Source organism: Salvelinus fontinalis, chromosome 4, assembly GCF_029448725.1.
Source record: "Salvelinus fontinalis isolate EN_2023a chromosome 4, ASM2944872v1, whole genome shotgun sequence".
Classification (NCBI taxonomy): domain Eukaryota; kingdom Metazoa; phylum Chordata; class Actinopteri; order Salmoniformes; family Salmonidae; genus Salvelinus; species Salvelinus fontinalis.
The window spans coordinates 7028707-7041227 of NC_074668.1; the positions used below are offsets into that span (position 1 = coordinate 7028707).

The 12521-nt window shown below is 42.5% G+C and overlaps 1 protein-coding gene across 1 annotated transcript in view; it reads left to right on the plus strand.

Moving 5' to 3' along the window:
• Window positions 1–12521, plus strand: part of LOC129853027 (phosphatidate cytidylyltransferase 1-like) — a 144267-nt gene that overhangs the window by 30912 nt on the left and 100834 nt on the right. The window contains exon 2 of the mRNA XM_055918663.1: window positions 8923–9074. Coding sequence (XP_055774638.1) covers window positions 8923–9074 — 152 coding nt within the window. The remainder of the gene's footprint in view (window positions 1–8922; window positions 9075–12521) is intronic.

Genomic DNA, 12521 nt, shown 5'->3' on the forward strand with positions numbered 1-12521 from the left:
GAATCCCCATACTTTAATGAAGACAGCTTCTCCATCCTAGGGACATGTACGAGTCTGTGGCGACCTAAATGCCAGAACCGGACAAGAACAGCCCACAGGGGGACAAACACCTACCTGGAGGTGACAGCATTCTCTCCCCCATAAGCCCCCCTAGGCACAACTATGACAACATAACCAACAAAAACGGGTCACAACTCCTACAGCTCTGTCGCATGCTGGGTATGTACATAGTCAATGTTAGGCTTCAAGGGGGTCACATGGTAGGTACACCTATAGCTCATCTCTTGGCAGTAGTACTGTAGACTACTTTATCACTGACCTCAACCCAGAGTCCTATGGTAGGTTCACCTATAGCTCATCTCTTGGCAGTAGTACTCTACTTTATCACTGACCTCAACCCAGAGTCCTATGGTAGGTTCACCTATAGCTCATCTCTTGGCAGTAGTACTCTACTTTATCACTGACCTCAACCCAGAGTCCTATGGTAGGTTCACCTATAGCTCATCTCTTGGCAGTAGTACTCTACTTTATCACTGATCTCAACCCAGAGTCCTATGGTAGGTTCACCTATAGCTCATCTCTTGGCAGTAGTACTCTACTTTATCACTGACCTCAACCCAGAGTCCTATGGTAGGTTCACCTATAGCTCATCTCTTGGCAGTAGTACTGTAGACTACTTTATCACTGACCTCAACCCAGAGTCCTATGGTAGGTTCACCTATAGCTCATCTCTTGGCAGTAGTACTGTAGACTACTTTATCACTGACCTCAACCCAGAGTCCTATGGTAGGGACACCTATAGCTCATCTCTTGGCAGTAGTACTGTAGACTACTTTATCACTGACCTCAACCCAGAGTCCTATGGTAGGTTCACCTATAGCTCATCTCTTGGCAGTAGTACTCTACTTTATCACTGACCTCAACCCAGAGTCCTATGGTAGGTTCACCTATAGCTCATCTCTTGGCAGTAGTACTGTAGACTACTTTATCACTGACCTCAACCCAGAGTCCTATGGTAGGTTCACCTATAGCTCATCTCTTGGCAGTAGTACTCTACTTTATCACTGACCTCAACCCAGAGTCCTATGGTAGGTTCACCTATAGCTCATCTCTTGGCAGTAGTACTCTACTTTATCACTGACCTCAACCCAGAGTCCTATGGTAGGTTCACCTATAGCTCATCTCTTGGCAGTAGTACTCTACTTTATCACTGACCTCAACCCAGAGTCCTATGGTAGGTTCACCTATAGCTCATCTCTTGGCAGTAGTACTCTACTTTATCACTGATCTCAACCCAGAGTCCTATGGTAGGTTCACCTATAGCTCATCTCTTGGCAGTAGTACTCTACTTTATCACTGACCTCAACCCAGAGTCCTATGGTAGGTTCACCTATAGCTCATCTCTTGGCAGTAGTACTGTAGACTACTTTATCACTGACCTCAACCCAGAGTCCTATGGTAGGGACACCTATAGTTCATCTCTTGGCAGTAGTACTGTAGACTACTTTATCACTGACCTCAACCCAGAGTCCTATGGTAGGTTCACCTATAGCTCATCTCTTGGCAGTAGTACTGTAGACTACTTTATCACTGACCTCAACCCAGAGTCCTATGGTAGGTACACCTATAGCTCATCTCTTGGTAGTAGTACTCTACTTTATCACTGACCTCAACCCAGAGTCCTATGGTAGGTTCACCTATAGCTCATCTCTTGGCAGTAGTACTGTAGACTACTTTATCACTGACCTCAACCCAGAGTCCTATGGTAGGTACACCTATAGCTCATCTCTTGGCAGTAGTACTGTAGACTACTTTATCACTGACCTCAACCCAGAGTCTCTCAGAGCGTTCACAGTCAGCCCACTGACACCCCTACCAGATCACAGCAAAATCACAGTCTACTTGAACAGAGCAATACTCAATCATGAGGCATCAAAGCCTAACTGAGTAATATTAAGAAATGCAATAGATGGAAGGAAAGTAGTGTGGAAACCTACCAAAAACCAATTAGGCAACAACAAATTCAGACCCAGAAAACCTGAGTCTATGCCTTCACTATGGTGAATCACTAAAACAATACAGAACCAAGGACTGATCACCCCAATCCACAAAAGTGGAGACAAATTTGACCCCATTAACTACCGTGGAATATGCGTCAACAGCAACCTTTGGAAAATCCTCTACATTATCACTAACAGCAGACTCATACATTTCCTCAGCGAAAACAATGTACTGAGCAAATGTCAAATTGGCTTTTTACCAAATTACCGTCCGACAGACCACGTATTCACCCTGCACACCCTAATTGACAAACAAACAAACCAAAACCATGGCAAAGTCTTGTCATGCTTTATTGATTTCAAAAAAGCCTTCGACTCAATTTGGCATGAGGGTCTGCTGTACAAATTGATGGAACGCTGTGTTGGGGGTAAAACACACGACATTATAAAATCCATGTACACAAACAAGTGTGCGGTTAAAATAGGCAAAAAACACATATTTCTTTCCACGTGGCAGTGGTGTGAGACGGGATGAGACAGTGATGCAGCTTGAGCCCCACCCTCTTCAACATATATTTCAACGAATTGGCGAGGGCACTAGAACAGTCTGCAGCACCCGGCCTCATCCTACTAGAATCTGAAGTCAAATGTCTCCTGTTTGCTGATGATCTGGTGCTTCTGTCCCCAACCAAGGAGGGCCTACAGCAGTACCTAGATATTCTGCACAGATTCTGCCAGACCTGGGCCCTGACAGTAAATCTCAGTAAGACCAAAGTAATGGTGTTCCAAAAAAGTCCGGTCGCCAGGACCACAAATACAAATTCCATCGAGACACCGTTGCCTTAGAGCGCACAAACTATACATACCTTTGCCTAAACATCAGCACCACAGGTAATTTCCACAAAGCTGTGAACGATCTGAGAGACAAGGCAAGAAGGGCATTCTATGCCATCAAAAGGAACATAAAATTTGACATACCAATTAGGATCTGGCTAAAAATACTGGAATCAGTTATAGAACCCATTGCCCTTTATGGTTTTGAAGTATGAGGTCCGCTCACCAACCAAGATTTCACAAAATGAGACTCTGCATGCAGAATTCTGCAAAAATATCCTTTGTGTACAATGTAAAACACCAAATAATGCATGCAGAGCAGAATTAGGCGGATGCCCACTAATTATCAAAATCCAGAAAAGAGACGTTAAATTCTACAACCACCTAAAAGGAAGCGATTCCCAAACCTTCCATAACAAAGCCATCACCTACAGAGAGATATACCCGGAGAAGAGTCCCCCTAAGCAAGCTGGTCCTAGGGCTCTGTTCACAAACACACCCCACAGAGCCCCAGGACAACAGCACAATTAGACCCAACCAAATCATGAGAAAACAAAAAGATAATTACTTGACACATTGGAAAGAATTAACAAAAAAACAAAGCAAACTAGAATGCTATTTGGCCCTAAACAGAGAGTACACAGTGGCAGAATACCTGACCACTGTGACTGACCCAAACTTAAGGAAAGCTTTGACTATGTACAGACTCAGCGAGCATAGCCTTGCTATTGAGAAAGGCCGTCGTAGGCAGACATGGCTCTCAAGAGAAGACAGGCTATGTGCACACTGCCCACAAAATGAGGTGGAAACTGAGCTGCACTTCCTAACCTCCTGCCCAATGTATGACCATATTAGAGACACATATTTCCCTCAGATTACACAGATCCACAAAGAATTAGAAAACAAACCCAATTTTGATAAACTCCCATATCTACCGGGTGAAATACCATAGTGTGCCATCACAGCAGCAAGATTTGTGACCTGTTGCCACAAGAAAAGGGCAACCAGTGAAGAACAAACACCATTGTAAATACAACCCATATTTATGTTATTTTCCTTTTTGTACTTTAATAACTATTTGTACAACACTGTATATTTACATAATATGACATTTGAAATGTCTTTATTATTTTGGAACTTTTGTGAGTGTAATGTTTACTGTTCATTTTTATTGTTTATTTCACTTTTGTATATTATACTACTTATATACTAGTATAATATACTATACTAGCCCCTTGCATATATATATATATATATATATATATATATATATATATATATATATATATATATTATACTAGCCCCTTGAATAAAGACCCACTTCCTTTCCATGTTTCAGAAATAGCCTATACTCCAGTACTGTAGCAGAATGACTAGTCTAGTATCTTTAGATCTATACTCCAGTACTGTAGCAGAATGACTAGTCTAGTATCTTTAGATCTATACTCCAGTACTGTAGCAGAATGACTAGTCTAGTATCTTTAGATCTATACTCCAGTACTGTAGCAGAATGACTAGTCTAGTATCTTTAGATCTGTACTCCAGTACTGTAGCAGAATGACTAGTCTAGTATCTTTAGATCTGTACTCCAGTACTGTAGCAGAATGACTAGTCTAGTATCTTTAGATCTGTACTCCAGTACTGTAGCAGAATGACTAGTCTAGTATCTTTAGATCTGTACTCCAGTACTGTAGCAGAATGACTAGTCTAGTATCTTTAGATCTATACTCCAGTACTGTAGCAGAATGACTAGTCTAGTATCTTTAGATCTGTACTCCAGTACTGTAGCAGAATGACTAGTCTAGTATCTTTAGATCTATACTCCAGTACTGTAGCAGAATGACTAGTCTAGTATCTTTAGATCTATACTCCAGTACTGTAGCAGAATGACTAGTCTAGTATCTTTAGATCTATACTCCAGTACTGTAGCAGAATGACTAGTCTAGTATCTTTAGATCTATACTCCAGTACTGTAGCAGAATGACTAGTCTAGTATCTTTAGATCTATACTCCAGTACTGTAGCAGAATGACTAGTCTAGTATCTTTAGATCTATACTCCAGTACTGTAGCAGAATGACTAGTCTAGTATCTTTAGATCTATACTCCAGTACTGTAGCAGAATGACTAGTCTAGTATCTTTAGATCTATACTCCAGTACTGTAGCAGAATGACTAGTCTAGTATCTTTAGATCTATACTCCAGTACTGTAGCAGAATGACTAGTCTAGTATCTTTAGATCTATACTCCAGTACTGTAGCAGAATGACTAGTCTAGTATCTTTAGATCTATACTCCAGTACTGTAGCAGAATGACTAGTCTAGTATCTTTAGATCTATACTCCAGTACTGTAGCAGAATGACTAGTCTAGTATCTTTAGATCTATACTCCAGTACTGTAGCAGAATGACTCGTCTAGTATCTTTAGATCTATACTCCAGTACTGTAGCAGAATGACTCGTCTAGTATCTTTAGATCTATACTCCAGTACTGTAGCAGAATGACTCGTCTAGTATCTTTAGATCTATACTCCAGTACTGTAGCAGAATGACTCGTCTAGTATCTTTAGATCTATACTCCAGTACTGTAGCAGAATGACTCGTCTAGTATCTTTAGATCTATACTCCAGTACTGTAGCAGAATGACTAGTCTAGTATCTTTAGATCTATACTCCAGTACTGTAGCAGAATGACTAGTCTAGTATCTTTAGATCTATACTCCAGTACTGTAGCAGAATGACTAGTCTAGTATCTTTAGATCTATACTCCAGTACTGTAGCAGAATGACTAGTCTAGTATCTTTAGATCTATACTCCAGTACTGTAGCAGAATGACTAGTCTAGTATCTTTAGATCTATACTCCAGTACTGTAGCAGAATGACTAGTCTAGTATCTTTAGATCTGTACTCCAGTACTGTAGCAGAATGACTAGTCTAGTATCTTTAGATCTGTACTCCAGTACTGTAGCAGAATGACTAGTCTAGTATCTTTAGATCTGTACTCCAGTACTGTAGCAGAATGACTAGTCTAGTATCTTTAGATCTGTACTCCAGTACTGTAGCAGAATGACTAGTCTAGTATCTTTAGATCTATACTCCAGTACTGTAGCAGAATGACTAGTCTAGTATCTTTAGATCTGTACTCCAGTACTGTAGCAGAATGACTAGTCTAGTATCTTTAGATCTATACTCCAGTACTGTAGCAGAATGACTAGTCTAGTATCTTTAGATCTATACTCCAGTACTGTAGCAGAATGACTAGTCTAGTATCTTTAGATCTATACTCCAGTACTGTAGCAGAATGACTAGTCTAGTATCTTTAGATCTATACTCCAGTACTGTAGCAGAATGACTAGTCTAGTATCTTTAGATCTATACTCCAGTACTGTAGCAGAATGACTAGTCTAGTATCTTTAGATCTATACTCCAGTACTGTAGCAGAATGACTAGTCTAGTATCTTTAGATCTGTACTCCAGTACTGTAGCAGAATGACTAGTCTAGTATCTTTAGATCTATACTCCAGTACTGTAGCAGAATGACTAGTCTAGTATCTTTAGATCTATACTCCAGTACTGTAGCAGAATGACTAGTCTAGTATCTTTAGATCTATACTCCAGTACTGTAGCAGAATGACTAGTCTAGTATCTTTAGATCTATACTCCAGTACTGTAGCGGAATGACTAGTCTAGTATCTTTAGATCTATACTCCAGTACTGTAGCGGAATGACTAGTCTAGTATCTTTAGATCTATACTCCAGTACTGTAGCAGAATGACTAGTCTAGTATCTTTAGATCTATACTCCAGTACTGTAGCAGAATGACTAGTCTAGTATCTTTAGATCTATACTCCAGTACTGTAGCAGAATGACTAGTCTAGTATCTTTAGATCTATACTCCAGTACTGTAGCAGAATGACTAGTCTAGTATCTTTAGATCTATACTCCAGTACTGTAGCAGAATGACTAGTCTAGTATCTTTAGATCTATACTCCAGTACTGTAGCAGAATGACTAGTCTAGTATCTTTAGATCTATACTCCAGTACTGTAGCAGAATGACTAGTCTAGTATCTTTAGATCTGTACTCCAGTACTGTAGCAGAATGACTAGTCTAGTATCTTTAGATCTATACTCCAGTACTGTAGCAGAATGACTAGTCTAGTATCTTTAGATCTATACTCCAGTACTGTAGCAGAATGACTAGTCTAGTATCTTTAGATCTATACTCCAGTACTGTAGCAGAATGACTAGTCTAGTATCTTTAGATCTATACTCCAGTACTGTAGCAGAATGACTAGTCTAGTATCTTTAGATCTATACTCCAGTACTGTAGCAGAATGACTAGTCTAGTATCTTTAGATCTATACTCCAGTACTGTAGCAGAATGACTAGTCTAGTATCTTTAGATCTGTACTCCAGTACTGTAGCAGAATGACTAGTCTAGTATCTTTAGATCTATACTCCAGTACTGTAGCAGAATGACTAGTCTAGTATCTTTAGATCTATACTCCAGTACTGTAGCAGAATGACTAGTCTAGTATCTTTAGATCTATACTCCAGTACTGTAGCAGAATGACTAGTCTAGTATCTTTAGATCTATACTCCAGTACTGTAGCAGAATGACTAGTCTAGTATCTTTAGATCTGTACTCCAGTACTGTAGCAGAATGACTAGTCTAGTATCTTTAGATCTGTACTCCAGTACTGTAGCAGAATGACTAGTCTAGTATCTTTAGATCTGTACTCCAGTACTGTAGCAGAATGACTAGTCTAGTATCTTTAGATCTGTACTCCAGTACTGTAGCAGAATGACTAGTCTAGTATCTTTAGATCTATACTCCAGTACTGTAGCAGAATGACTAGTCTAGTATCTTTAGATCTGTACTCCAGTACTGTAGCAGAATGACTAGTCTAGTATCTTTAGATCTATACTCCAGTACTGTAGCAGAATGACTAGTCTAGTATCTTTAGATCTATACTCCAGTACTGTAGCAGAATGACTAGTCTAGTATCTTTAGATCTATACTCCAGTACTGTAGCAGAATGACTAGTCTAGTATCTTTAGATCTATACTCCAGTACTGTAGCAGAATGACTAGTCTAGTATCTTTAGATCTATACTCCAGTACTGTAGCAGAATGACTAGTCTAGTATCTTTAGATCTATACTCCAGTACTGTAGCAGAATGACTAGTCTAGTATCTTTAGATCTATACTCCAGTACTGTAGCAGAATGACTAGTCTAGTATCTTTAGATCTGTACTCCAGTACTGTAGCAGAATGACTAGTCTAGTATCTTTAGATCTATACTCCAGTGCTGTAGCAGAATGACTAGTCTAGTATCTTTAGATCTATACTCCAGTGCTGTAGCAGAATGACTAGTCTAGTATCTTTAGATCTATACTCCAGTGCTGTAGCAGAATGACTAGTCTAGTATCTTTAGATCTATACTCCAGTACTGTAGCAGAATGACTAGTCTAGTATCTTTAGATCTATACTCCAGTACTGTAGCAGAATGACTAGTCTAGTATCTTTAGATCTATACTCCAGTACTGTAGCAGAATGACTAGTCTAGTATCTTTAGATCTGTACTCCAGTACTGTAGCAGAATGACTAGTCTAGTATCTTTAGATCTGTACTCCAGTACTGTAGCAGAATGACTAGTCTAGTATCTTTAGATCTGTACTCCAGTACTGTAGCAGAATGACTAGTCTAGTATCTTTAGATCTGTACTCCAGTACTGTAGCAGAATGACTAGTCTAGTATCTTTAGATCTATACTCCAGTACTGTAGCAGAATGACTAGTCTAGTATCTTTAGATCTATACTCCAGTACTGTAGCAGAATGACTAGTCTATTATCTTTAGATCATGCTTGCGTTGTTTTTCTTTGTTGTTGACACACTAGTATTTCTAGTCTAACTTGCTCTCTCTCCCTTTCTCGTGTGTGTGTGTGTGTGTGTGTGTGTGTGTGTGTGTGTGTGTGTGTGTGTGTGTGTGTGTGTGTGTGTGTGTGTGTGTGTGTGTGTGTGTGTGTGTGTGTGTGTGTGTGTGTGTGTGTGTGTGTGTGTGTGTGTGTGTGTGTGTGTGTGTGTGTTAGGAGGCAGATGGAGAGGACAGACTGGATCTGCCAGGTGAGGCCGGAGGAGACTGTGACGGAGAGTATAAAGCAGACACCCCATGCGTTCCTCCCTCCACAGCAGACAACACTCCTCAGTTCCTCAAAGAGGCCGTGGAGGGCCTCAACCCCAGGTAACACATGAACGTCCTCACGGGAGGGAGAGGCTGTACATTGAATACACTATATTAACCACACAGAAATGTGTTTTGAGCCACACACACATTATAACCTTTGGGTTATGATCAGCATTATAGAGTAACGAGAGGTGGGAGGGACTCCACATTAGTCCAGCATTATAGAGTAACGAGAGGTGGGAGGGACTCCACATTAGTCCAGCATTATAGAGTAATGAGAGGTGGGCGGGACTCCACATTAGTCCAGCATTATAGAGTAACGAGAGGTGGGAGGGACACCACATTAGTCCAGCATTATATAGTAACGAGAGGTGGGAGGGACACCACATTAGTCCAGCATTATAGAGTAACGAGAGGTGGGAGGGACACCACATTAGTCCAGCATTATAGAGTAACGAGAGGTGGGAGGGACACCACATTAGTCCAGCATTATAGAGTAACGAGAGGTGGGAGGGACACCACATTAGTCCAGCATTATAGAGTAACGAGAGGTGGGAGGGACACCACATTAGTCCAGCATTATATAGTAACGAGAGGTGGGAGGGACACCACATTAGTCCAGCATTATAGAGTAACGAGAGGTGGGAGGGACACCACATTAGTCCAGCATTATAGAGTAACGAGAGGTGGGAGGGACACCACATTAGTCCAGCATTATAGAGTAACGAGAGGTGGGAGGGACACCACATTAGTCCAGCATTATAGAGTAACGAGAGGTGGGAGGGACTCCACATTAGTCCAGCATTATAGAGTAACGAGAGGTGGGAGGGACACCACATTAGTCCAGCATTATAGAGTAACGAGAGGTGGGAGGGACTCCACATTAGTCCAGCATTATAGAGTAACGAGGTGGAGGGACGCCACATTAGTCCAGCATTATAGAGTAACGAGAGGTGGGAGGGACACCACATTAGTCCAGCATTATAGAGTAACGAGGTGGAGGGACGCCACATTAGTCCAGCATTATAGAGTAACGAGAGGTGGGAGGGACTCCACATTAGTCCAGCATTATAGAGTAATGAGAGGTGGGAGGGACACCACATTAGTCCAGCATTATAGAGTAATGAGAGGTGGGAGGGACACCACATTAGTCCAGCATTATAGATTAACGAGAGGTGGGAGGGACTCCACATTAGTCCAGCATTATAGAGTAACGAGAGGTGGGAGGGACACCACATTAGTCCAGCATTATAGAGTAACGAGAGGTGGGAGGGACACCACATTAGTCCAGCATTATAGAGTAACGAGAGGTGGGAGGGACTCCACATTAGTCCAGCATTATAGAGTAACGAGAGGTGGGAGGGACTCCACATTAGTCCAGCATTATAGAGTAACGAGAGGTGGAGGGACACCACATTAGTCCAGCATTATAGAGTAACGAGGTGGAGGGACGCCACATTAGTCCAGCATTATAGAGTAACGAGAGGTGGGAGGGACACCACATTAGTCCAGCATTATAGAGTAACGAGGTGGAGGGACGCCACATTAGTCCAGCATTATAGAGTAACGAGAGGTGGGAGGGACTCCACATTAGTCCAGCATTATAGAGTAATGAGAGGTGGGAGGGACACCACATTAGTCCAGCATTATAGAGTAATGAGAGGTGGGAGGGACACCACATTAGTCCAGCATTATAGATTAACGAGAGGTGGGAGGGACTCCACATTAGTCCAGCATTATAGAGTAACGAGAGGTGGGAGGGACACCACATTAGTCCAGCATTATAGAGTAACGAGAGGTGGGAGGGACACCACATTAGTCCAGCATTATAGAGTAACGAGAGGTGGGAGGGACTCCACATTAGTCCAGCATTATAGAGTAACGAGAGGTGGGAGGGACTCCACATTAGTCCAGCATTATAGAGTAACGAGAGGTGGAGGGACACCACATTAGTCCAGCATTATAGAGTAATGAGAGGTGGGAGGGACACCACATTAGTCCAGCATTATAGAGTAACGAGGTGGAGGGACGCCACATTAGTCCAGCATTATAGAGTAATGAGAGGTGGGAGGGACACCACGGTAGTCCAGCATTATAGAGTAACGAGGTGGAGGGACGCCACATTAGTCCAGCATTATAGAGTAATGAGAGGTGGGAGGGACACCACATTAGTCCAGCATTATAGAGTAACGAGGTGGAGGGACGCCACATTAGTCCAGCATTATAGAGTAACGAGGTGGAGGGACGCCACATTAGTCCAGCATTATAGAGTAATGAGAGGTGGGAGGGACACCACATTAGTCCAGCATTATAGAGTAACGAGGTGGAGGGACGCCACATTAGTCCAGCATTATAGAGTAACGAGAGGTGGGAGGGACGCCACATTAGTCCAGCATTATAGAGTAATGAGAGGTGGGAGGGACACCACATTAGTCCAGCATTATAGAGTAATGAGAGGTGGGAGGGACACCCCATTAGTCCAGCATTATAGAGTAACGAGAGGTGGGAGGGACACCACATTAGTCCAGCATTATAGAGTAACGAGAGGTGGGAGGGACACCACATTAGTCCAGCATTATAGAGTAACGAGAGGTGGGAGGGACACCACATTAGTCCAGCATTATAGAGTAACGAGAGGTGGGAGGGACACCACATTAGTCCAGCATTATAGAGTAACGAGAGGTGGGAGGGACACCACATTAGTCCAGCATTATAGAGTAACGAGAGGTGGGAGGGACACCACATTAGTCCAGCATTATAGAGTAACGAGAGGTGGGAGGGACACCACATTAGTCCAGCATTATAGAGTAACGAGAGGTGGGAGGGACACCACGGTAGTCCAGCATTATAGAGTAATGAGGTGGGAGGGACACCACATTAGTCCAGCATTATAGAGTAACGAGAGGTGGGAGGGACACCACATTAGTCCAGCATTATAGAGTAACGAGAGGTGGGAGGGACACCACGGTAGTCCAGCATTATAGAGTAACGAGAGGTCGGAGGGACTCCACATTAGTCCAGCATTATATAGTAATGAGAGGTGGGAGGGACACCACGGTAGTCCAGCATTATAGAGTAACGAGAGGTGGGAGGGACTCCACATTAGTCCAGCATTATAGAGTAATGAGAGGTGGGAGGGACTCCACATTAGTCCAGCATTATAGAGTAATGAGGTGGGAGGGACTCCACATTAGTCCAGCATTATATAGTAATGAGAGGTGGGAGGGACAACACGGTAGTCCAGCATTATAGAGTAACGAGAGGTGGGAGGGACACCACGGTAGTCCAGCATTATAGACTAACGAGAGGTGGGAGGGACACCACGGTAGTCCAGCATTATAGAGTAATGAGAGGTGGGAGGGACACCACATTAGTCCAGCATTATAGAGTAACGAGAGGTGGGAGGGACACCGCATTAGTCCAGCATTATAGTGTAACGAGGTGGGAGGGACACCACGGTAGTCCAGCATTATAGAGTAACGAGGGGTGGGAGGGACATCACGG